This window comes from Schistocerca americana, chromosome 7 (genome assembly GCF_021461395.2).
Source record: "Schistocerca americana isolate TAMUIC-IGC-003095 chromosome 7, iqSchAmer2.1, whole genome shotgun sequence".
In the NCBI taxonomy this organism is placed as follows: domain Eukaryota; kingdom Metazoa; phylum Arthropoda; class Insecta; order Orthoptera; family Acrididae; genus Schistocerca; species Schistocerca americana.
This window is the reverse complement of record NC_060125.1, coordinates 590,861,466-590,887,899: the sequence shown is the minus strand read 5'-3', so window position 1 is coordinate 590,887,899 and position 26,434 is coordinate 590,861,466. Positions and strand designations below refer to the sequence as shown.

The window sequence follows — 26,434 nt, the reverse complement described above, 5'->3', positions numbered from 1 at the left end:
ATAAATCGCCGGCCGAAGTGGCCGTGCGGTTAAAGGCGCTGCAGTCTGGAACCGCAAGACCGCTACGGTCGCAAGTTCGAATCCTGCCTCGGGCATGGATGTTTGTGATGTCCTTAGGATAGTTAGGTTTAACTAGTTCCAAGTTCTAGGGGACTAATGACTTCAGCAGTTGAGTCCCATAGTGCTCAGAGCCATTTGCACCATTTTATGATAATAAATCGTCAAAAGCAATAACACTGTTTCCCAAGAATGAAGAAACCAATTCCATACTTGCTGGTATATCTGAGCCACGAACGGCAAGAATCTTCAACACATTCGCTTTTGAAGCAAAAGTAATAACATTTACAAAAATATTAGTGTATTAGGAAGTCGACCGAAGTGTAAAAATGGGCGAATCATTAGACTCCATGAAAAATTTTAAGTATCTAGGAAAGTGCGTATGATAATAACATACAGCAATAGAAATAGATGCTTCTCATGCATGAAATACCTGTTTAATTTCTCTCACTTAAAGCGGACTAAGCTTCAAGTATACTCATATTCGAAAGTATTTCTTCGTGAGTAAGCTGTAGCTTATGTCAATGAAGCAGTGTTATTGGCGGTTTATACATGTATTTCATGATAATTCATGCCTCTTAGTACTCAAAAATATGTTCGTTTCGTTAATTAAGTAGAAAATAATTACAACCAAACATTATGCTTACGACGCATGTGACTGCTTTCTCACCGATTGCGCGCTAGCGTTGCTTCAACTCTCAAACGATAACGATTTTCGCACCAGAGTGTGTGGTGAAGGTACGTATGTATTAGACTGTGCTGTATGTCTTTCTTAAAAGCAAAGAACTTGCAGTAGAAGAGCAGTATTTCACAACAGCGAGGACTAACAAATGCTCAGAGCACTTAAGGTATGTGTTTAGAGCCTATGTTTACTGGACCTTTTTTCGTGTTTTGGTCGATACTGCCACCTCTCAAAATATGGAATAGGTCTTTTTTTTTTTAATTCCCAGTGTTTTATTCAGGGTGTCCCAGCTATCTTGTCCACCCAAAATATCTCTGGAACAATAACAGCTATTGGAAAACGACTTTCACCGGTGTCAATGTAGGGCTGGGGCCCATGAATGTACATATTTGGAAACATTCTAAAACGAAAGCATATGTGTTTTTTAATACAAACTTATGTTTTTTTAAATGGACCTCCTATATTTTTTCTTCAGCAATCCATAGCATGACAAAGCACTTACACAATGGCGTTGATTGCATCGCAATATTCCCATTACATCCCGAGATATTGAGACGCGAAGTTGACGCTTGGAACACCCGACATGCGCTCCTAGCGCACGTTCTGAGGCTCAGGCATGAACCCCATGCTGCCCGTAATCGCGATGTGATTGACATGCGTAATCACACTTCCATACTTATCAAGAGGTCCGAAACGAATAATACGGTCTGCTGCCATCCTGCATTAACGTCGTACATTCCAGCAGGTATTTATCCCATAGGCTAGGGGTGATGCGGTTCTGTAACATATCTGTGTACAGCAACGTTAGTCACAAAGTTAACTTCTCTTATCGTTAATCCGTTACTAAAAAGGTAATGCCGCTCAACGTTAAAACTTTACTTTACTGTAGATCTAGCGCAAGTGACAGTTAATCATTCACTCGTAATAGTAAAATTCATGTTGATGGTTTTAGTGAAACGAGCAAGTGGACTGAAAGTTTTACCGTTGTTTAGGTAAAAATGTTTTGATTTGGGAAGTTCAGGTAGGACATAGAAGATGTATGTAATCATGTTTAACCAATTAGTTTTATTATCACATAATTATCAATGTTATGTTTATCTAATGCGTTAAATGACTAATTGTTGCAAACAAATGTTTCTTAACATCACTGGGTAAAATGGCCCTTTGTGGAAACTTCCACTGTGATACTACATACTAAACAGAGCGTTCACATCTCATGTTCAAAGTGATGCCCATTGGCTTGCATACATAGGGTCACTCTGCGGATGAAGGATGCCCTACTTCGTGCTACTGTTTCCTCTTTGATGGCTGTACAAGCATCAATAATGCGTTGCTTCATGTCCTCTGGTGTTGTTGGTTCATGTTGGTAAACAGCATCCTTCACTGCTCCCCAAAGAAAATAATCCAGCGGTGTAAGGTCCGGAGATCGGGCAGGCCACCTAACTGGGCCATATAGCGTCCCCAGTGCCAAATTTTTATCATGTAGCCGTAAAATAATAATTTCTCTGTGTAGGTTTAGATTGCAAAGAAATAATTTATGACAGAATGATCTAAAGAGACGACAAGATACGCTCTTTTGTTAATTTTTTAGTCGTATGGACTTCCTCTTTTGTCTCGAATGTGCATAGAGGGACATCTTGCGAGTGCTGGCAAATGTAAGCATATTTGTATGAGTTAAGCATATAATATACTGATTTAATATTATTGTGCACTTTTAATTTGTAAGACGTGATCCCGATTTCATGTCCGCCTTCCTTGAATTAACCTGCATTCGAGTAATTCACAGCTCAACAATCGCAGCGGCCGATGCAGCCAACGACGCCATTACGTGGCGATATTAACTTATGAAAAATTAGCGGAAGCGGAAAACTCGCCCGCTATTAGCATAATATTAATTTTTCTCCACAGCCGCACGAAGTTGCAGAAATACTTAGCTTTAAGATTCTTATTTTCAGTACCATAGCCGAGACCCAGAGCCAGGACTCTGACTACAATACAATGGTTAACGGAGGTAAGAAAAATACTCTCGCGCGTGTGTGGGCCGCAATTTTAATTAATAACTAAAGATTTCTTGCTTTAAAGTGAACTGATTAGCCGAGGAAATTAATATGAAAAGTTTATTACATTGTTCAACTTAAATATCATTTTTATTAAGGCCCACCACGTAAGTCGGCAACAATCAAAAAATAATAATAACAATAATAATATATATATTAAATTACGACGGCCGACGGACGCGAGATTGGCGCCGCAACGTTGGGGCCGATTAATATGATTCTATTGTATTGAATGTAATTATGTATGTGTCTAATTGTTGTAAAATATTAATGCTTATATGAATTCTTTTACATGTACAACAACAAAACCACACCCTGAGGAGATCTGGAGAAGAAAAAGTGTAGAAAAGAAAAAGGATTGCGAGAAAGAAAAATAATTAAGGTAAGGCCTATTGTGCAAGCATCCTGTGTAGCTCTGTGCGGAATATCGAACCCATGTGAACATGAGATACCTTCGGTGTTTTGTGTATTTATGTGTTTATTTTTGGAGGGGATAATTATTCGTTTTGTGTATTTATGTGTTTATTTTTGGAGGGGATAATTATTTATGTGTGTATCAGTGTTAAAGATTTGTCAGTAGCTTAAAGTGAATTTATTATGGGTAAGATAGGACAAGCTAAAGCATCCGTACCAGACGAACATAATTTTGTTAATATGGAAAGTGAGGGTCATTTGCAATACGCAAACGAATCCCAAGCCACCGCCTTGGATAACACAATTTCCGGAGCGGGGGGCGAGGATCTGTGGACGGTGAATGACGCTCCACAGCAGAATGGGAATAGAGTAACAACTCCACTGCCTGGGCAGGGGGGCCAATCGAGTGCTAGATTAAGCGGGGCACCAGTATGCTCACCGATTGCAGACCCATTTGCAGAATTTCTGCGCAGGTTAGAAGAAAGAGATAGGGAAAGAGATCAGAAACTGGCTCAGATGCTCTATGAGCAAGAGCAACAAAGAGAACAGAAAGAAAGGGAAAAAGAAAGAATGTCAGAACAGAGGGAAAAACAAAGAGACGAAAAACTGGCTCAGATGCTGCGTGAGCAGGAGAAAAAATTAACGCAAAATCTCATTGAGCAAGAGCAGCGCAGTGAAGCAAAACTCGACAGTATCCAAAGCGAACTAGCCGAGATGCGGGACGCGTGCAAAGAAATACCCGATCTTGTGCAAAGCTTAGCCGGCGAAATGCAAAAATTACAGATATCGCAGGCTAGGCTTGAAGATAATGTCCAGACTTTAACCAACCGCGTAGATAATGTGGAGATAGATACACGGAAAAGTATTGACGCATATTTGGAAGTGCAAGCTCAAAAAGTAGAAAAAGAATTAAATGAATGGCTAGAAGTAAAGGATCGCGAGATATCTGCAAAGATTGAAAGCGACGTAAAAACAGTTGTAGAACAAGCGACTGCGGCCGCAAGTGTAAATATTGACGCTAGCGCTGCCGCACTACGTGCCGAATTAACACAGATTAAGTCCCGTGTGACAGCGGAGTTGCCAAATTGGCAACAGGAGGTCGCGCGAAGACTGTCTGCGTTGGAAAGCAATGTAAACAGTGGCGGGCAGATAATGAATCCGACTCCGCGTACTGATTACTATTATAACGCTGACGGTGGGCAGGGTGCGAGTGCGCAACCGCAACCTAATGCGAATTATGAGCACGAACAACCTGCGATACCGTGCAGCGCACATCACGAAGTAATGAATGTCACAGAATGTGGCAGTCAGATGTGCAAAAAAGAGGACAATGTAATAAAACACAGGATATTCCAACCCTTCAGTAGCGAAAAACGAAATGTCCACCCTGTTGTATTTATTAAGAGCTTCAGGAATGTGTTTCCCATGACATGGACGGAAAGACAAAGAATACAGTTCGTGGTCTCCTTTATTCAAGGTGACGCGGCACTGTGGGCCACCGATGTGTCCGAAAAATGTCTAACGATGCAACAGTTTGAAGGTGCATTCTTACAAAAATTCTGGTCCGATAGAGTCCAAGAAAGACTACGAAAGGAGTTGTACAGTCCAGAAATGTACAATCCTAAGATGGGAACGTTACGCAAATATTTCGAAAAGTATATAAACAAAACCAGGTACTGGGACGAGCCAATGTCCGATCGTGACATAATCAGATTAATAAAAATGAAGTTGCCCAGTGAAATTAAAAGATATTTCATCAATGTGCCGGAATACGATATAGAACAATTCATGGAAATAGTGGATTCTGTTGACTTATTGATCGAAGATATGAAAACCGAAAACAAGTGGAACCATGCAGGCTGTAATCAACAAAAAGCCGATTACAATGGCAGCCACAGTAACGGTAGTAACTTAGTACCAAATGGTAACGGGAATAGGCAAGAGCACCGGCAACAGAATCGAGGCACAAACAATGGCAATGGTTATAACGGCAACGCTTACAATCGTCAAAATCGAATGAGACATCATGATGGACGCATGAGTAATGGATATAATGGTAACGGCAATCCGCAATGGCGGAACAACCGAAACCAGTGGCGTGGTAGTAATGAACCGACACCACAGTGGCAACAAAACACAACACCACAATGGAACGCCAACCCAGGTCCATCACAGAACATGTCAGGAAGTTACAACCGACCACCGCAAAACCAGAGCCATACACAATATCAAAATACACCATCGGGGAGGCAGGGCGGCCAACCCAACAGTAGCAACAACAACAACCAGAACCACAATGTGAGCTTAGTGGAAGTGACAGACAACTGTCAACCCACTAATGCTCATCCGTTGAACTAAAGACAGCCACAATACGCTCTCCGTTGTTGGCTGCAGGATGGTGTAGTGAGGGCACATTCACGGATGACAGCCATAAACTTTGTATGCTGAGATACAATGAAGGAACAAAAATAGAAAAGGAACTTGTAGACATACCGCAGAAATGTAACCGAACCGACAAAAGTGTTGTGCAGGCTATATTGCAAGCAGATATGTATGGAGCACCAATACACGTAATAGTCGATACCGGTGCGTCAACCAATGTCATGAGTGCAAATTTTTACAAGTACTTGAGTCAAAATAATAGAATACCAGTATTGCCAGTGAAGAATTGTCGTGTAACAGGTGCAATAGGTGCATAATCTCATATCATAAAGCACCAGGTGCAAGTCGAGTTTACGGTAGGAAATGAAGCAATGAAAAGCTCGTTCCTAGTAGTTAAGGGATTAGGTGTCGCTTGCATCCTGGGGATGGAATTTCTACGCCAGAGGGACGCAAAAATCGACCTCTTGTGCGGGGAAATAAGCCTTATGAATGAGGGTAGACGGGTAATTTTGCCATTGTTGAGGACACGGGAAGTGCACGGTAAATATTGCCGGAACTTTCAGTCGAGATTCGAAGGAATACAGGTAATGAATTTATATTCTGACTTAAGTACAAGACAAGCATATTATAAAGAATTTATTACTGAAGATAAAGAGGAAAAAACGAAACTGATAGCCATGAAAGTCAGAGAGTCAGAACATTTGACTGAAGCACAACAAAACGAATTGACTCAGCTACTTACAGATTATGAGAATGTGTTTTCGGAAAAACCCGGTGTTATCGAGGGCTACACCTATAACATCGAAGTGGTACCTCACGATACTTTCTGTCACGCAAACTACACCATTCCGTGGTCAAATAAGGAGGCAGTTACCAAGAAATAAGAAAAAATACTTACAAAGACTTAAAGAAGTTCGCTCAGTAGAGCAACGTTTACATTTGTGTGTAGTAGGTTAAGTTTATAGTGTATTTTTTTTCTGTGTGTAAATGTTAAGATTTTAGTGTAACATTTAAAGACAATGAGGCGCACAAGATTAGTGCGATCCAATTTTGTAAATGTTAAGGAATAATAGTATTTTCAAACAATTGCATTTTGAAAAAAAATGAACGTAGATTTAAGAATATTTTAAAATTTCCATGTTGAAAAATGCTCTAAAAAAAAAAAACAAAAAAACAATTCAACAGCATTTAATGATGAAAGAATTTTTCATTAGTGTGTCATGAATATTTTTGAACTGTAGTAGTAACGCAACTTATGAAATTCAGTATTATAGTGTATATGTTGTTCCATGTATTTATGTCTATATCGATCTTGAAATATGCTCAATCATAATTTACTGAACAACATGAGTGCAGGGTGTACATCACCCAAGGTACCTCATGTGTTGTGGACAAGGTACAAAGCAAATCAGTAAACGCGACTACCACTAAGCACTGTTAAAATATATTGCCATCTGCTAAGGCAGAGATTTTCACGAATTTGTAGTGTAAACAAAAGTCACAAATCTAACATTAATCTAGGAACTCGCACGCTAGGCCTAGATTATAAAATGTGTACGATAATACGAGAGGCAAAGTTTTGTAAAGTCGAGCCTGGCTCTGGAGGGCAAGTACGCAATGAGTGGGCAGACATGACATGGGGACTTACCTCAGATGAGACGGAAATACAATTGTATAGTCAAAAAAATATCTGAAGGCAAGTACGACTCTAAGTGGAAAATGAAAAGAGATAATTAGTGCGAGAGACTGGTAAAAATCCAGCACGAGCCAAAATCCAGTTCAGACTGAATGAAATACAGTAGTGTTTGTGAACTAATCGAAACAGTTACTTTAAGCAGTGTGAAAAACTGTGAAGGTGAAACTGTGATATGGACAGTGAAGTGCTAGTATTGAACGTTCAACAGCGGTGAGGACGCCAAACGCCAATATTACGCACGAAAAACTGTGAATTTGCTTATAAATGGGAACTGTTAACGTGAAGTGAACCCACAGTCAATATTTTTGGGACAGACTGTAGTTTCAGTGAGCACAATAATGCGAGATTGGAATGCGATGCGTGGACTGTTGCAAAACAGCGACCGCAGAAACGGCGAATGTTTGTGCTAAGCTCGTATTGGGACACTCACCAGTGCCTGCGAGTGCGGCGAAAACAAATAATTTTGTCAAGACAAAAACTGACGTGTAATGGAAACAGTATTGCATCAAAACTTCATTCACGGGAGATCCATGTCATGTATTCTGCAAGACAGTGCTAGCTTGACACTCGGAAACTGGCGAAAACTTAACAACAACTGCCGCACTAATAAATGCTCCTTTCCCACTAGCGTAACCATCTGCAGCGGGAAACAAATATTACGTTGGTTGTGTGTATGTTTCATGTACTACGTCGGAGATGCGTAGCAGAGCTAACTCCTGCCAACAAGAGCGGGGGGCGAATATCATCCCACTCCGCCACGGTCGGGCGAGACAGAAGCGCATCACCAACGGTGCAGCCGATCAGCTGATTCTGACGTTCCGCGACGGCGAGAGACACGCTGGCGTCGAGCGGGCGTTGACCTCTCCGCAGCCGCCGCGACCGCCGAGCACCGAACACACCAACCGACGCCGTCGCGAGCTAAACGTCGCGGCGTAGATCATCAACGACACCGCAATCAATTGTTATAATGACCTCATTTTTTGCATAGTGCAACAAAAATATTTGTATGCACATCCTGTACTCCAATGACATTCGAGAAACAATTAAGTGAAAGTGACCAAAGCAGTTAGTCTGTCGCTCCGCCGAGGTTTTCCCCAGGTTTCCCTACGGCCGCGCCAAATGGGGAGCGAACAGTTGACACCCCTGGGACTTCAAATATTCCGGACTAACTCGTGGTTGTATACCTTGAACTTCATCTGTATTACACCTAGTGTGCAACACACCTCAGTAATTACTACTGTGTAAATATACGAAGTGACATATGTAAACTGTGAAAGAAAAATCTGCGTGTGGACACTGTGGACATGAAAGTGGAAATATTTATGTCAAAAAACACGAACATTTTTTATGACATAAACATTTCGGGGGGCAATATAGCGTCCCCAGTGCCAAATTTTTATCATGTAGCCGTAAAATAATAATTTCTCTGTGTAGGTTTAGATTGCAAAGAAATAATTTATGACAGAATGATCTAAAGAGACGACAAGATACGCTCTTTTGTTAATTTTTTAGTCGTCTGGACTTCCTCTTTTGTCTTGAATGTGCATAGAGGGACATCTTGCGAGTGCTGGCAAATGTAAGCATATTTGTATGAGTTAAGCATATAATATACTGATTTAATATTATTGAGCACTTTTAATTTGTAAGAGGTGATCCCGATTTCATGTCCGCCTTCCTTGAATTAACCTGCATTCAAGTAATTTACAGTTCAACAATCGCAGCGGCCGATGCAGCCAACGACGCCATTACGTGGCGATATTAACTTATGAAAAATTAGCGGAAGCGGAAAACTCGCCCGCTATTAGCATAATATTAATTTTTCTCCTCAGCCGCACGAAGTTGCAGAAATACTTAGCTTTAAGATTCTTATTTTCAGTACCATAGCCGAGACCCAGAGCCAGGACTCTTGACTACAATACAATGGTTAACGGAGGTAAGAAAAATACTCTCGCGCGTGTGTGGGCCGCAATTTTAATTATTAACTAAAGATTTCTTGCTTTAAAGTGAACTGACTAGCTGAGGAAATTAATATGAAAAGTTTATTACATTGTTCAACTTAAATATCATTTTTATTAAGGCCACCACGTAAGTCGGCAACAATCAAAAAATAATAATAACAATAATAATATATATATTAAATTACGACGGCCGACGGACGCGAGAGCCACCTCGTCCAATCCACCTACCAGAGAACTTACGGTTCAGAAGTCGTCATGCTCGTAAGGCGTAATGTGCAGGGCATCCGTCATGCTGATACCACATGACCATTCTCCGGTTCAGAGGTACGGTGTCCAAGAGAACAGGAAGATTGTGCCGTATAAATCTGGAGTATTGTCTGCCATTTTGGATGCCATTTATAAAGAAAGGTCCGATAATGGTATCTCCAATAATCCCACACCAAACATTAACTTTCCACGGACGTTGATGCTCGACCTGACGGAGGCATTTTGGATTGTCTGCGGACCAATAATGCATATTCCTCGTATTGACAATTCCTTTGTTGGAGAATGATGCCTCGTCGGTAAAGAGAACATCTGCAAAAAAATTTGGATTAGTCAGAAGTTTTTGCTGAGCCCACCGACAAAATGTTACCCTATTGCGGAAGTCATTTCCATGAAGATTCTGATGTAAATGAACATGGTAAGGATGAAATTTATGACATTTAAGAATACGCTGTGCACTTGATTTCGACACACCAACTTCACGTTCAATTTGACGTGCGCTGATTTGAGGATTCACAGCTATGGTAGCAAGCACAGCAACTTCAGCACGTTCATCTGTGCGTGTTCTAGGACGATGTCGAGGTCTTGGATTTAACCTTACCGTTTCACGTAGACGAGATGTGAGACGACCAAACATCTGGCGCGAAGGCGATGGCTTGTCAGGGAATCGTCTTCTGTACAGTCGTTCTGCCTGAACAGCATTTCGTCCACCTACAACAGGCTACAGTACAGGTATGTAGAGTAGGGTAGAAAACAGACATATTAACTTAATAATCATAATGTTCGCTAACAGTACTATCAACAAACAAGCAATCTCATAACGTATTTCCCGTCAACGTACATTCTCCATAGATCAGCAGTATTTCTACCATAGCTTCATGTGTGTACATTATACTGTACAGTATAAGTTCCACAACACAACATTTATTCACAATGTGTACTACCTCCGTGCCGTCACTAGATTACTCTGATGCACGACTACACTGGCAAGCGGTGTACTGCACGCCAAAGCAACAACAAATGGGATGCTCGGAGGGTGGTGGAGTACAGGAGTTTGCATGGGTCGTAAATCATAAACAAGGCGAAGTGGTAACTGTGGCAGTAGTGGGAACTACGTTGGACACTTGACTAGGTAGAGCCAGGCCCTGTGCGACAGGCACAATGGGTCATATAACGCATTAGATATACCTTATTTTGGGTGTGCAGGATAAATAAGACAACCTGACAGGTGTACACCGATCGGTACTGGTTCATATTGTGTACGTAGATACGTAAAACGTGCAAGAGGGAAACCATTATGGGTGTTTCAAGCGTCAACTTCGCGTCTCAATATCTCGGGATGTAATGGGAATATTGCGATGCAATCAACGCCATTGTGTATGTGCTTTGTCATGCTATGGATTGCTGAAGAAAAAAATATAGGAGGTCCATTTAAAAAAACATAAGTTTGTGTTAAAAAACACATATGCTTTCGTTTTAGAATATTTCCAAATATGTACATTCATGGGCCCCAGCCCTACATTGACACCGGTGAAAGTCGTTTTCCAATAGCTGTTATTGTTCCAGAGATATTTTGGGTGGACAAGATAGCTGGGACACCCTGTATACTAAAATGGCGGTGACGCAACATTGTGAAAATTATATGATTTTAGTTCGGTAAGCTGAAGCGCTGTCCCTTGCCGTCAGAATGTGTCACACGTTACGCCAGTCACTAAGCTCTTAACGATCAGCTTAGCCTCGACAATGACCGTGCAGAGCAAAATCGCAGTTGCGCAATGAAGCGTGGGGCGCGGAGCTTAACGCGGTGACGTAGCCCACACACGTACGGCGCTAAACAAGGTCGGACGACAGCTACTAGCTATACTCAACGATAGTTAATGACCGCGGAGTGGCGCGCGTTAGAGGCGTTATTACGTTATTACGTAGAGGCGCCATGTCACGATTCGCCCGGGCCCTCCCACCGGGGTTCGAGTCCTCCCTCGGGTATGGGTGTGTATGTGTGTTGCCCTTAGCGTAAGTTAGTTTAGTGTGTAAGTCTAGGGACCGATGACCTCAGCAGTTTGGTCGCTTAGGAATTCACACTTCGTGCGCTGACTATAACACCACGTTCAAACTCACTTAAATCTTGATAACCTGCCATTGTAGTAACAGTAACCAATCTAACAACTGCGCCAGACACTTGTTGACTTATATAGGCGTTGCCGACCGCAGTTTCGTAGTCTGCCTGTTTACATATCTCTGTATTTGAATATGCATCCCTATACCAGTTTATTCGGGGTTTCAGTATATATATATATGCAAATTGAAGCCATGAGTGAAAATTTGTACCAAGGCCAGGATTCGAATCCGGGCCTCCTGCTCAAATGGCTCTGAGCACTATGCGACTTAACTTCTGAGGTCATCAGTCGCCTAGAACTTAGAACTAATTAAACCTAACTAACCTAAGGACATCACACACATCCATACCCGAGGCAGGATTCGAACCTGCGACCGTAGCGGTCGCTCGGCTCCAGACTGTAGCGCCTAGAACCGCACGGCCACTCCGGCCGGCCCTCCTGCTCACTAGCCACTACGCCACCCTGTCACAGTGGTTTTGCACAACTACACAGACTACCCCAGCACGCTTCTCTCCTTAATTAGAATTCCCATTCGCGCCTCATCTCACTTGGTTTTCCCCCTAAAGTCGAAGAGGATTGCAGAGGCTCGCCAACTATATTGGAATAGCATCTCGGCGTCAAAAGTCCTGGGAGAATCTGCCTGAAACCCAGGCGTATGTGCTTTAATCAAATGAAACTAGTCCCAAACATCTATGATATATATATGAAGATTGAAGCGGCGAATGAAAATTTGTACCAAGGCTTTACTAGGCAGATGCGCTAAGCACTGTGCGCAGTGGTTAGTTTCATTTGCCTAGTGAGCAGGAGACCTGGGTTCAAACCCCAGCCTTGGCAGAAAATTTCATTTGTCGCTTGTGTGTTTGAGACTTGAAAAGGTCTCTTCTGGAATATTATAGTTTCATATGACACTTGTTTTGGTCACCAAAAAATACATTTTCTTTATTTTTCACTTGTCATTGTGTGTTTCAGATCTTATTCGATACAAGCTATCTTGTCATTTTATAAACATTTCTTCATGATGTAAGTGAAGTGATATGAAGGAATGTTCACAAAGTGAGAAGATAATATCTATCGAAGTAAGATCTGATGATACAGACACCGAAACGCGTCATGCGAAGTGAAAAATAAAGAAAATATGCTTTTGGGAACTAAGACAAGTGTAATAATTTGTACAAATTATTTTTTTCCTCGATTTTCATCGTAACATGATCTTTAAGTGATGGCTATCCTTTAGCCTGAAGTGGGCATAAGTTTTAACGTTTAAGGTTATTCTAGGCCTGAGGAAAGTCTGTCTATTGCAGCGATATTATTTAAGACCGTGAATCTCTAATACAAGAGCATCACAATATATCTTTTGCTAGTGGTGTGATTATTTCAGATATACAAATTAGCACTTAAGAACAATAAGGGTTAAGTATGTTACAAATAAACAAAGGAGAGAGAGAAAGAAATGTTATTATATCATTAAGTCAGAGAGCGCACAGATAATGACAAACAAAGGTTAGTAGAGATTCGTGCGTCTGTGAAAAGATAATGCGCGAAGCATGCAACAACGGCCAGTGTAATACCTTTGCAAAAGGTCTGGCAGAGAACCCGAGAAAATTCTGGCCCCATGCAAAATCGCTAAGCATGTCTAAGGCTTCCATTCATTCCCTTGTTGACCAGTTTTTTCTGTGGCAGTTAAAAGATAGCAAAGCGAAAGCCGAAGCTTTAAATTTCGCGTTCAAGAAAACGATCACGCAGTTGAATCGCACAAACTTCATTTGACCACTGGACAGATGCCTGCGTCGACGACACAGTAATAAGTATCTGTGGCGGGTTGGGGAACATCTGAAAGATTTGAAAGTAAAGAAGTCACCAGGTCCGGATGGAATCACAATTCGGATTTACAGCGAGTACTCTAAGGCACTGGCCCCCTACCTAGCTTGCATTTATTGCGATCTCTCGCCAAGAGACTGGAAAAAAGCGCAGGTGACTACTGCACATAAGAAGGTAAAAGAACGGATCCGCAAAATTAGAGACCAATATCCCTAACTGCCGTTTGCTGCAGAATCCTTGAACATATTCTCATCTGAAATATAACACATTTTCTTGAGTCCGAGAAGATAATGCTCACGAGTCAGCATAGTTTTAGAAAGCATCGCTCGTTCGAAACTCAGCTTGTCCTTTTCTCACGTAATATACTGCGAACTACGGATGAACGCCAAAAGACAGATTTCGCATTTTTAGATTTCCGGAAAGCATTTGACATGGCGTCCCATTGCAGGCTATTAACGCAGATACGAGCATATACATTAAATTCATAGATGCGTGAGTGGCTCGAAGGTTTCTTAACTAACAGACAGCAAGTGTTCATCATATCGTTAGCAGTGCCCCAGGGACGTGTGATAAGACCGGTGTTGTTCTCAGTACACATAAATGATTTGGCGGACGGAGTGGGCAGCAATCTGGTGTCTTTTACTGAAGATGCTGTGGTGTACCGTAAGGTGTCGAAATTGAGTGACTGTAGGAGGTTACAAGACAACTTAGGCAAGACTTCTAGTTGGTGTGATGAATGGTAGCTAGTTCTAAATGTGAGAAAATGTAAGTTAATGCGGATGAATAAAAAAACCAAACCCGTAATGTTCGGATGCAGCATAAATCCTGCTTGACACAGTCACCTCGTTTAAATATCTGGGTGTACCGTTGCAAAGTCATATGAAATGGAACGAGCGTGTGAGGACTTGGTAAGGAAGGCAAATAATAGCCTCTGGTTCATTGGGTGAATTTTAGGAAAGTATGGCTCATCTGTAAAGGAGGTCGCAAACAGTACGCTGGTGCAACCTATTCTTGACTAGCGCTCGAGTATTTGGGATCCACATCAGGTCAGATAGAACGAGGACATTGAAGCAATTCAGAGGCGAGGTGCTATATTTGTTACCAGTATGTTCGAACAACAGGTAAAGGTTGCGCATATGCTTGGGGAAATCAAATGGGAATCCCTGGCGGGAAGGAGACGTTCTTTTTGAAGAGCACTATGGAGAAAATTTAGAGAACTGTCATTTGATGCTGACTGCAGAACGATCCTCCTGCCACCAGCATACACTTCACGTAGGGACCATAATGATCAGATACAAGAAATTAGGGCTCATACGGTAGCATGTAGAGAACCGTTTTTCCCTCGCTCTATATGCGAGTGGCACAGGAAATGAAACGATTTGTAGTGGTACAATGTACACTCCACCACGTACTGTACAGTGGCTTGTGGACTATCTGTGTAGATGTAGATGTTTGTGGTGAGGTGTTTATTCGTTGTTATGCAGGCAATAGAATATTATCCTCTGCCCACAGGTGGCTCGTGTTGTGGAGAGCCGTGCTGCGGACTTCCCAGTGGGGCGGCACGTGGTCGGCTACTGGGGGTGGCGCGACCGCACCGTGGCCGACGTGGGGCCGGACGCGCCCTACTTCATGTCTCCGGCCATGCTGGTGCCAGACCTGGGGGAGCTGCCCCTCTCCCTCTCTCTGGGGGTGCTGGGCATGCCCGGCATCTCAGCCTACTTTGGACTTCTGGAGGTCTGCAAGCCTAAGGAGGGAGAGGTCGCCGTAGTCAGTGGGGCAGCAGGTGCTGTGGGGTCCATAGTCGGGCAGATAGCGCGCCTCAAGTGGTGCAAAGTAATTGGCTTCGCGGGATCAGACGCTAAGGTAAGACACTATCCCATTTTGGTTTCACTACACTGTATTGCAAAGAACGTAACTTCGAGGAAGAGAACATTTACATGAATTCAGACATGGTACCTGATATTCTGTTTAGTTGAATCGAGAATGCCACCAAACAGACTGGCGAATGCCTAAAATGGACTGCATCTGTTCTTCCTGCAGTCTCAGATTTCTGCAGAACAAGCAGGTCCTGTCACAAGTAAAACTACTCGAGAGACAAGCCTGAATTTGAGGCAGGTAACTGGAAAATGTCGTGAATTTTGTGCCCTCCCTTAATTTTTTTCCTAGATTATAAAAAAGACCTTTGATTGTGTCATGTGGGACGAGTAGAGGCATGTGCTCAATGATTTTGGGATTTCGAAGTACCTAGTATCATTATTGAAAGATCTTCGTAGCAGTCATACCGCAACCATAAAGGTGGATGGTGAATACTCTAAATGCTAAGACGTGACAAATGGAGTCAGTCAAGGTTGTATACCATGGCCGGACGCAGCCTGCCACACTTCGTGCTGGCTGCTTTGCAGGCCAAGGCTTCCTCTCTGGAAGTACCCGGTACAGCATGACATTTCATTTACACCACTGGCCATTAAAATTGCTACACAAAGAAGAAATGCAGATGATAAACGGGTATTCATTGGACAAATATACTATACTAGAACTGACATGTGATTACAGTTTCACGCAATTTGGGTGCATAGATCCTGAGAAATCAGTACCCAGAACAACCACCTCTGGCCGTAATAACGGCCTTGATACGCGTGGGCATTGAGTCAAAAAGAGCTTCGATGGCGTGTACAGATACAGCTGCCCATGCAGCTTCAACACGATACCACAGTTCATCGAGAGTAGTAACTGGCGTATTGTGACGAGCCAGTTGCTCGGCCACCATTGACCAGAAGTTTTCAATTGGTGAGAGATCTGGAGAATGTGCTGGCCAGGGCAGCAGTCGAACATTTTCTGTATCCAGAAAGGCCCGTACAGGACCTGCAACATGCGGTCGTGCATTATCCTGCTGAAACGTAGGGTTTCGCAGGGATCGAATGAAGGGTAGAGCCATGGGTCGTAACACATCTGAAATGTAACGTCCACTGTTCAAAGTGCCGTCAATGCGAACAAGAGGTGACCGAGACGTGTAACCAATGGCACCCCATAGAATCACGCTGGGTGATACGCCAGTAGCCGGCCGAAGTGGCCGTGCGGTTAAAGGCACTGCAGTCTGGAACCGCAAGACCGCTACGGTCGCAGGTTCGAATCCTGCCTCGGGCATGGATGTTTGTGATGTCCTTAGGTTAGTTAGGTTTAACTAGTTCTAAGTTCTAGGGGACTAATGACCTCAGCAGTTGAGTCCCATAGTGCTCAGAGCCATTTGAACCATTTGATACGCCAGTATGGCGATGACGAATACACGCTTCCAATGTGCGTTCACCGCGATGTCGCCAAACACGGATGTGACAATCATGATGATGTAAACAGAACCTGGATTCATCCCGAAAAATGACGTTTTGCCATTCATACACCCAGGTTCGTCATTGAGTACACCATCGCAGACGGTCCTGTCTGTGATGCAGCGTCATGGGTGACCGCAGCCACGGTCTCCGAGCTGATAGTCCATGCTGCTGCAAACGTCGTCGAACTGTTCGTGCAGATGGTTGTTGTCTTGCAAACGTCCCCATCTCTTGACTCAGGGATCGAGACGTGGCTGCACGATCCGTTACAGCCATGCAGGTAAGATGCCTGTCATCTCGGCTGCTAGTGATACCAGGCCGTTGGGATCCAGCACGGCGTTCCGTATTACCCTCCTGAACCCACCGATTCCGTATTCTGCTAACAGTCATTGGATCTCGACCAATGCGAGCAGCAATGTCGCGATACGATAAACCGCAATCGCGATGGGCTACAATCCGACCTCTATCAAAGTCGGAAACGTGATGGTACGCATTTCTCCTCCTTACACGAGGCGTCACAACAACGTTTCACCAGGCAACGCCGGCCAACTGCTGTTTGTATATGAGAAATCGGTTGGAAACTTTCCTCATGTCATCACATTGTAGGTGTCGCCACCGGCGCCAACCTTGTGTGAATGCTCTGAAAAGCTAATCATTTGCATATCACAGCATCTTCTTCCTGTCGGTTAAATTTCGCGTCTGTAGCACGTCATTTTCCTGGTGTAGCAATTTTAATGGCCAGTAGTGTAGTATTTCAGTGTGTCATAAGCTGGTCGGCACAACCCTTTACAGGTGGACAGAATCATGGTGTCAGCGCTGTCTACCGTCCGCTATTTGTTTCTGGTATGACAGACGTTCACAGGTCCAGTGGCTGTTAGCACAAAAAAAGCAGTCTAGCAATCCATCGTCACAAGCCTTTAAAAAGGTATTGGGATGACAGAAGAGAGGGATTATTATTCCCAATATGTCTTATGCATTTGCATAAGTGCTGGGTACAGCAAATTTGCTGTGAAACTAAACTGAAGAGCCAAAGAATCTGGTACACCTGACTAATATCATGTAGGGCGCCCGCAACCACGCAGAAGTGCCGCTAAACGACGTGGCATGGACTCGATTAATGTGTGAGGTAGTGGTGGAGGGAACTGACACTATTAATCCTGCAGGGCTGTCCATAAATCCGTAAGAGTACGAGGGGGTGGAGACCTCTTCTGAACAGCATGCTTCAAGGCATCGCAGAAATGCTCATTAATGTTCACGTGTGGGGAGTTTGGTGGCCAGCGGAAATGTTTAAACTCAGAAGAGTGTTCCTGGAGTCACTCTGTTGGACACGTGGTGTATCGCATTGTCCTGCTGGAATTGCCCAAGTCTGTCAGAATGCACAATGGGAATAAATGGATGCAGGTGATCAGACAGGATGCTTACGTACGTGTCACCTGTCAGTGTTGTGTATAGACGTATCAGTAGTCCCATATCACTCCAGCTGCAACCACCCCCACCATTACAGAACCTCCACCAGCTTGAAGAGTCCCCTGCTGAAATGCAGCGTCCATGGATTCATGAGGTTGTCTGCATACCCGTACACGTCCATCCGCTCGATACAGTTTGAAACGAGATTCGTCCGACCAGGTAACATGTTTCCAGTCATCGACAGTCCAATGCCGGTATTGACAGGCCCAGGCGAGGCGTAAAGCTCCGTGTCATGCAGTTATCAAAGGTACACGAGTGGGCCTTCGGCTCCAAAAGCCCATATTGATGATGTTCCTTTGAATGATTCGCACGCTAACACTTGTTGATGGCCTAGCACTGAAACCTGCAGCAGTTTGGGGAAGGATTGCACTTCTGTCACGTCGAACGATTCTGTACAGTCGTCGTTGGTCCCGTTCTTGCAGGATCTTTTTCCGGCCGCAAATATGTCGGAGACTTGATGTTTTACCGAATTCCAGATATCCACGATAGACTTTTGAAATGATCGTAAGGGAATATTCCCTCTTCATCGCTGCCTCAGAGAGGCCGTGTCCCATCGCTCGTGCGGCGACTATAACACCAGACTCAAATCTTGATAACCTACCATTGTAGCAGCAGTAACCGATCTAAAAGCTGCACCATACACTTCCGCCGTATGTAGGCATTGGCGACCGCAGCGCCGTATTCTGCCTGTTTACATATCTTCCTATTTGAATACGCATGCCTATATCAGTTTCTTGTATATTACAATACCATGCAGAAATAATTTAAAGAATTTGCGGACAATGAAAGAGCGAAAAATTACAACAATCGACAGACGGAATTCCCTGTTCTGCAGATCAAGAAGCTTTTTGTGCTACATGTACAGGCATGCCACACTGGTAGAAATGAATGGTACGAGTAGTAAAATTGCTGAAGTCGCTCACATTATTCCACTCTCAGTTGTAGCAGTTTTCGATGGAACTGATCGAAGGTATGGAGACTTTATATATCACTACAAAGTACGTCGATTAAGTCAATACGCTATTGCTGAATTTATGAAAAAGAGGAGGACGGGGGGGTTTGGAGAGGAGGCTTGAAAAGTAGATCATCCTAGTATTTTAAGTGGACTTGACTGCACACTGCCCACAATAAGACATTGCAAGGGAGAAACATCTTTCTTCTGATTTTATGGGAATGCATTCAAAAAGAAGATCGGATTATAGAAGGGACATATTCAGACAAACACAGTCCAATTCCCTAAGCTCGGACCGATGACCACGCTGTCTGGTCTCCTTCCCCAAACCAACCAACCAACCAACCCTAATCTCGCTGCTATTAAGAAAAACGCGAGGTTTGAAGAATTCATTGTGCCCATGAAAGAATTACAAGGATAGTGTCCTACGACAGTCTGTCTGTCTTACAGGTGTTATCGAGGACGTTTGCCGTCTCAGTTGAAAGTGCCCCTGTGCATGTGCAATTAACTGTAACTGACTGACCTGAAAGGTAGTTCCCGTTCTAATGAGAAATATTTTTACGTTAAAACTGTCTAGGACGTCTACATTGCTTTCCTCTCGTAGAATTTCCAACTCTCCGTAATGATTTTGGAAAAGTGCTACAATATTTCGACCGGCATAATTGTGTGAAACACATTTTTTCTATTATGAAACTAAACTAATCATGATTTACAGCAACCTGAGTGCGAAAATCTGTGAATCTGTCGGTGTCTGCCCTTACGCCGAGAATTTGTACCGCACAAAAATTATATTATATTTTCAGCGCGTCAAAAATAATTGCAAAGCACAAAAAATTGTTTCGTTCGTGATCTTTGTTGTTGGGAAACGTGAAATATAAAAGCAAGTCGTATACATTGCGACTGCACTACCATTTAAATGGTCTGTGTTCGTGGTTTCCTCCTCTTCCCCATTCACATACAGACAGCTTGCTGTGGTCACGACGGTAATGTGCAGCGATGCTGAGCGCAGGAAAATGTAATATCTACTCTTTGCAGATGATAGTGCCCTTATTGTTGGAAGTGGGGAGGAACTTATTGATCTGTTCTCCAGAGTGAAGACTACTTGTTTTAATTTAGGTCTCTAGACAACCACAAAAAAGCCCAAACTAATAGTTATAATACACTAAGATATACACTACTGGAAATGGAAAAAAGAACACCGTGAATTCATTGTCCCAGGAAGGGGAAACTTTATTGACACATTCCTGGGGTCAGATACATCACATGATCACACTGACAGAACCACAGACACATAGATACAGGCAACAGAGCATGCACAATGTCGGCACTGGTACAGTGTATATCCACCTTTCGCAGCAATGCAGGCTGCTATTCTCCCATGGAGACGATCGTAGAGATGCTGGATGTAGTCCTGTGGAACGGCTTGCCATGCCATTTCCACCTGGCGCCTCAGTTGGACCAGCGTTCGTGCAGGACGTGCAGACCGCGTGAGACGACGCTTCATCCAGTCCCAAACATGCTCAATGGGGGACAGATCCGGAGATCTTGCTGGCCAGGGTAGTTGACTTACACCTTCTAGAGCACGTTGGGTGGCACGGGATACATGCGGACGTGCATTGTCCTGTTGGAACAGCAAGTTCCCTTGCCGGTCTAGGAATGGTAGAACGATGGGTTCGATGACGGTTTGGATGTACCGTGCACTATTCAGTGTCCCCTCGACGATCACCAGTGGTGTACGGCCAGTGTAGGAGATCGCTCCCCACACCATGATGCCGGGTGTTGGCCCTGTGTGCCTCGGTCGTATGCAGTCCTGATTGTGGCGCTCACCTGCACGGCGCCAAACACGCATACGACCATCATTGGCACCAAGCCAGAAGCGACTCTCATCGCTGAAGACGACACGTCTCCATTCGTCCCTCCATTCACGCCTGTCGCGACACCACTGGAGGCGGGCTGCACGATGTTGGGGCGTGAGCGGAAGACGGCCTAACGGTGTGCGGGACCGTAGCCCAGCTTCATGGAGACGGTTGCGAATGGTCCTCGCCGATACCCCAGGAGCAACAGTGTCCCTAATTTGCTGGGAAGTGGCGGTGCGGTCCCCTACGGCACTGCGTAGGATTCTACGGTCTTGGCGTGCATCCGTGCGTCGCTGCGGTCCGGTCCCAGGTCGACGGGCACGTGCACCTTCCGCCGACCACTGGCGACAACATCGATGTACTGTGGAGACCTCACGCCCCACGTGTTGAGCAACTCGGCGGTACGTCCACCCGGCCTCCCGCATGCCCACTATACGCCCTCGCTCAAAGTCCGTCAACTGCACATACGGTTCACGTCCACGCTGTCGCGGCATGCTACCAGTGTTAAAGACTGCGATGGAGCTCCGTATGCCACGGCAAACTGGCTGACACTGACGGCGGCGGTGCACAAATGCTGCGCAGCTAGCGCCATTCGACGGCCAACACCGCGGTTCCTGGTGTGTCCGCTGTGCCGTGCGTGTGATCATTGCTTGTACAGCCCTCTCGCAGTGTCCGGAGCAAGTATGGTGGGTCTGACACACCGGCGTCAATGTGTTCTTTTTTCCATTTCCAGGAGTGTAGATCAAATGCAACTAGCAGGCTGCTTAGCAGATCTGAATGTACTGAATGACTATATCTGTTTACGGTCTCTGACAAATGACACATGACAGTGTGATAAAGAATTAAAGTAAGGAACCGGATTTCCTGGTCCCGACGGTTAAACTCACTAAGGTCTGGCAGAACCGGGCAATATCCAAAACAATGAAGATGCGTCTGGTGGAATCATTCTTGTACAGTCGTGAGACGTGGGCCGTGAAAGCTAGTGGCAATAGTCGAACTGATACCTTCGATATGCGGTCGCGGAATACGTTATACGTATCATGGACAGAAAGAAGAACAAATGCTTCCAATATAGAAGAACTTAGAGTCATAAGAAATTTATCTTCCCATCTCATTCAAAAATATTTCTAGGTCTTTGGGTACATTTTGAGAATAGAAGCAGGCAGTTTAGGGAGGATCGTCTGGTAAGGAAAAATCGTAAGCAAAAGACTACGAGAAAGAGCGGCAAAGAGATGGTTGGATCATGTGAGGAAGATTATCACTCTACCTCTCTACATTATTTTAGAGAGAGTTAAAGATCGAGGTGGATGGAGACGTCTGGTCGAAGATTCAGTTACTTAAGAAATAAATGACGAAAGGAGGTGACGATAATCAGTAATGAGTGAACCAACTAATGATGATGATGAAAAGGTCCAGATGGGGTTAGCTTAACATACAGTGTCACTACCAATTCTGCTGGGTGTTATTTATCCAGATTTCATTAGAAGAGAAACAAATAATAATGAAACGAGTATATGTACTGACTGAGAATATGGTAGATCTACGAACGCATTGTGCTCAATGTAGGGCCCTACATTCACAGTGGATTATACATGTACATGCAGATGTAGAAGCTGTGTGTGTGGTATAGCATCTGATCTGCACTTAATTGAATAGTGTGGCTGAGAGCTGTAATGAATATCTGAGGCACATAGTATTGGACATGTATTGTTATCAATGAAGACATGAAACAAAGTACAGGGTTATTACAAATGATTGAAGCGATTTCACAGCTCTACAATAACTTTATTATTTGAGATATTTTCACAATGCTTTGAACACACATACAAAAACTCAAAAAGTTTTTTTAGGCATTCACAAATGTTCGATATGTGCCCCTTTAGTGATTCGGCAGACATCAAGCCGATAATCAAGTTCCTCCCACACTCGGCACCGCATGTCCCCATCAACGAGTTCGAAAGCATCGTTGATGCGAGCTCGCAGTTCTGGCACGTTTCTTGGTAGAGGAGGTTTAAACACTGAATCTTTCACATAACCCCACAGAAAGAAATCGCATGGGGTTAAGTCGGGAGAGCGTGGAGGCCATGACATGTATTGTTGATCATGGTGACCACGACCGATCCATCGGTTTTCCAATCTCCTGTTTAAGAAATGCTTCTGCTTTTGCCTTATCCGTAAGATTTTCCAAACCGTCGGCTGTGGTACGTTTAGCTCCCCGCTTGCTTTATTCGTCGACTTCCGCGGGCTACGCATGAAACTTGCCCGCACGCGTTCAACCGTTTCTTCGCTCACTGCAGGCCGACCCATTGATTTCCCCTTACAGAGGCATCCAGAAGCTTTAAACTGCGCATACCATAGCCGAATGGAGTTAGCAGTTGGTGGATCTTTGTTGAACTTCGTCCTGAAGTGTCGTTGCACTGTTATGACTGACTGATGTGAGTGCATTTCAAGCACGACATACGCTTTCTCGGCTCCTGTCGCCATTTTGTCTCACTGCGCTCTCGAGCACTCTGGCGGCAGAAACCTGAAGTGCGGCTTCAGCCGAACAAAACTTTATGAGTTTTTCTACGTATCTGTAGTGTGTCGTGACCATATGTCAATGAATGGAGCTACAGTGAATTTATGAAATCGCTTCAATCATTAGTAATAGCCCTGTAAGGACAAACTTGAAACTCAGCGTCTACATGAGTATGGAGGTTTTTTAACTGATGAATTAGCTATGATGAAGAGTGTTTTGTTTCATCACTGTATACTGTATTGATAACACATTTTTTAATCATTTTCAAGCGATTAACTATTTATTGGGCGGAAATTTCACATACCCGAAATTCCTTTTTCTCTCTATCTAGTTACAGAGCTATAAATGTCTTTGATCTTGGAGAGTGCAGCCAACTACAACTACTCGAATGTCACCGCCCTATCGGCTTTTTAGGAACAACAATCTATGCTGATCCTATGGAACAGAATACATCATAACATATCCGGAAGTTATTAAAAGAAAATAGTCAAAATAGAGAACACTACTACATTAATAATATCACTTTTGTAAGTGCTAGTCAAATGAAAATGATTCTGATGGAAAAAAGCAAAAATGATTCCAATGGAAAAAGCAAGTATACTTCATAATTTAAAAAGTAATCGGAGTAACTGCCAATACGTGTAGACCACTGTGGGAAAAGATGGTCACTACCTTCAGCGAAATAAGGAGCAGTCAAATGGAAATGAGGCAGGGGGGAAAAATAAGTCAGTTGTTTATTATTTCAAAATTAATTGACGTAACTGTTAACACATTTATTCCACTGTGAGACAAGACGGTCGTTGCCTTTATGGAGACACGTTTGCGGTTGCCTACAGAATCTTGGTTGTAACCAGACGAGCACCTCTCCGTCCGAAGAAAAGCAACGGCTACGCATGTCGTTCTTCAGTGCTCCAAAAATGTGGAAATCGCGTGGGGAGAGATTGAAACTGTATGGAGGATGTGTGACAACTTCCCAGAGAAACTTCTGCAGCCCACTGGAAAAATAAAAAGAACTTGGCAACTTGCCAAGGGTCAGGCCCACATATTGCTAAGGTTCTTCGAGTTCGCTGCATAAGTTTCGCTAGGAGACCCTCACACATCCTGTATAGAGTCTAAATCTCTCCCCATGCGATTTCCACCTTTTCGGAGCCCTGAAGAAAGACATTCTTGACTGTCAATTTGCTTCGGATGGAGAGATCCACATCTCAGTATAACCAAGATTCTGTAGGCAATCGCAAACGCTTAACCACGAAAGGAACGACGATTTTGTCTCACTGTTGAGTAAGCGTGTTAACGGTTATGTTCATTAATTTTGAAATAATAAACAGTTGATCTACTTTTTCCCATCTGTCTCATTTCTATTTGACTGCTCCTTATTATTCCAGAATGAAAAATAAAGCGCAATTGGAAATAATAATAATAATATAGTACAAAAATCTACCACACTTTAGAGGTAATATTTATGGAGATAGAAAGGGGAAGGTGTTGACTGTGGACCTATTAGTAAGAGCAGTCCAAACATTCGCCTCGAACGATTTTGAACAGTCACCTACAAAGCAAGATGACTTAGTACTATTTCAATAACCATTTACGAAAATTCAGAACTCACGCTTCTAGCTGCGTAACTGGCCTCTCTTCCGCAGGTGAAGTGGCTGAAAGAGGAGTTGGGATTCCATCACGCATTTAACTACAAGACGAATGACGTCACAGAGGCGCTGAAGCAGGCGGCACCTGACGGCGTCGACGTGTACTTCGACAACGTGGGCGGCGAGCTGAGCAGCGCAGTCGTCAACAGCATGCGAGAGTGGGGCCGCATCTCTGTGTGCGGCTCGATATCTGGATACAACGAATCTAGCCTCCCGAAGGCTACCATCATCCAGCCTGCAGCCATATACAAGCAGCTCCGCATGGAGGGGTTCCTGTATTCACGGTGGCACGACCGCTGGGAAGAGGGCATTACCCAGCTGACGCAGTGGGTCCGGGAGGGAAAAATCAAATACTGTGAGACTGTAACAGAAGGGTTTCAAAACACCCCCAAAGCCTTCGCCGGTATGCTGCAGGGTGACAACTTGGGGAAGGCTGTTGTTAAAGTGTGAAGAACTGTAGTGTATCGGAAACAATTTCACAAGCAGGACAAGGACAATTTCTTTCAGTATTTTGAACACAGTACATCAAGAGAAAGGTGCATGGTTGCAACGGAATGTTCTTCAAAACTTATGTTTGTGGTTTCAGTTTTCCAATACCATTCCACATCGTTATAAAAATTGAATAAATACATGAAAATAAATATTATAAGTGGATAGTTTGTGTTGTTGCCCCAGATGATAATTATACTAATATTTTGTGAGGATTGGTAAGTGGTGGGTGCTTGAGGCACAGCAATACGCGAACACAACAAGTAAGTTTAAACAGTTTTATTAACAAAGGCGGATTATAAAACACGCACGCTATGCGCACCTATCATCACTGTGTCTGACATCCTAACAGAGGCTAATTATGGTCGCATCGAAAGGCTCCAGTGAGCTAAGAAATATTTGGGCCTGAGGGCACGCTAGTTAATACTGCACGCTGCAGATGGCGGCCAGTCGCGTACTCTGCTTTGCAGTGCGGCTGGACGCTCATCTACTGACCAAGCAAATTGTCAGCATTCCAGACAGGTCGGCTGGTGAGCGCGTGTTACGTACCGTATGGCTGTGCGCAACATATAGACCCTTACATCACTCTCCCCAGAGAAAAAGAGCAACCATAGGTGGCTCAAAATGACCTCCTGGGCGTTATGAATCTATTTCGCCATTTGCAGCATCAGAAGGCATTGCAACATGTACCGGGTGATGAAAAAGTTAGTATAAATTTGAAAACGTAATAAACCATGG

The 26,434-nt window shown here is 43.8% G+C and overlaps 1 protein-coding gene across 1 annotated transcript; it reads left to right on the top strand.

Annotated features, from left to right (window-relative positions):
• The first annotated feature begins 3,924 nt into the window (after nt 1-3,924).
• Nucleotides 3,925-25,657, top strand: LOC124623111 (prostaglandin reductase 1-like). Its single transcript, XM_047148901.1, has 3 exons — nt 3,925-4,215; nt 14,958-15,308; nt 25,205-25,657. The coding sequence occupies exons 1-3, from the start codon at nt 3,925-3,927 to the stop codon at nt 25,655-25,657; spliced, it is 1,095 nt and encodes a 364-aa protein (XP_047004857.1).
• Nucleotides 25,658-26,434: the final 777 nt, after the last annotated feature.

What these genes read in the sequence shown, in the direction of transcription:
- LOC124623111 (XM_047148901.1), top strand. Translation starts at nt 3,925, where the DNA reads ATGCGGGACGCGTGCAAAGAAATACCCGATCTTGTGCAAAGCTTAGCC. An exon ending in AAGCGACTGCGGCCGCAAGT is followed by an intron (nt 4,216 to 14,957) that starts GTAAATATTGAC and finishes CTCTGCCCACAG; the next exon opens with GTGGCTCGTGTTGTGGAGAG. An exon ending in TCGCGGGATCAGACGCTAAG is followed by an intron (nt 15,309 to 25,204) that starts GTAAGACACTAT and finishes TCTCTTCCGCAG; the next exon opens with GTGAAGTGGCTGAAAGAGGA.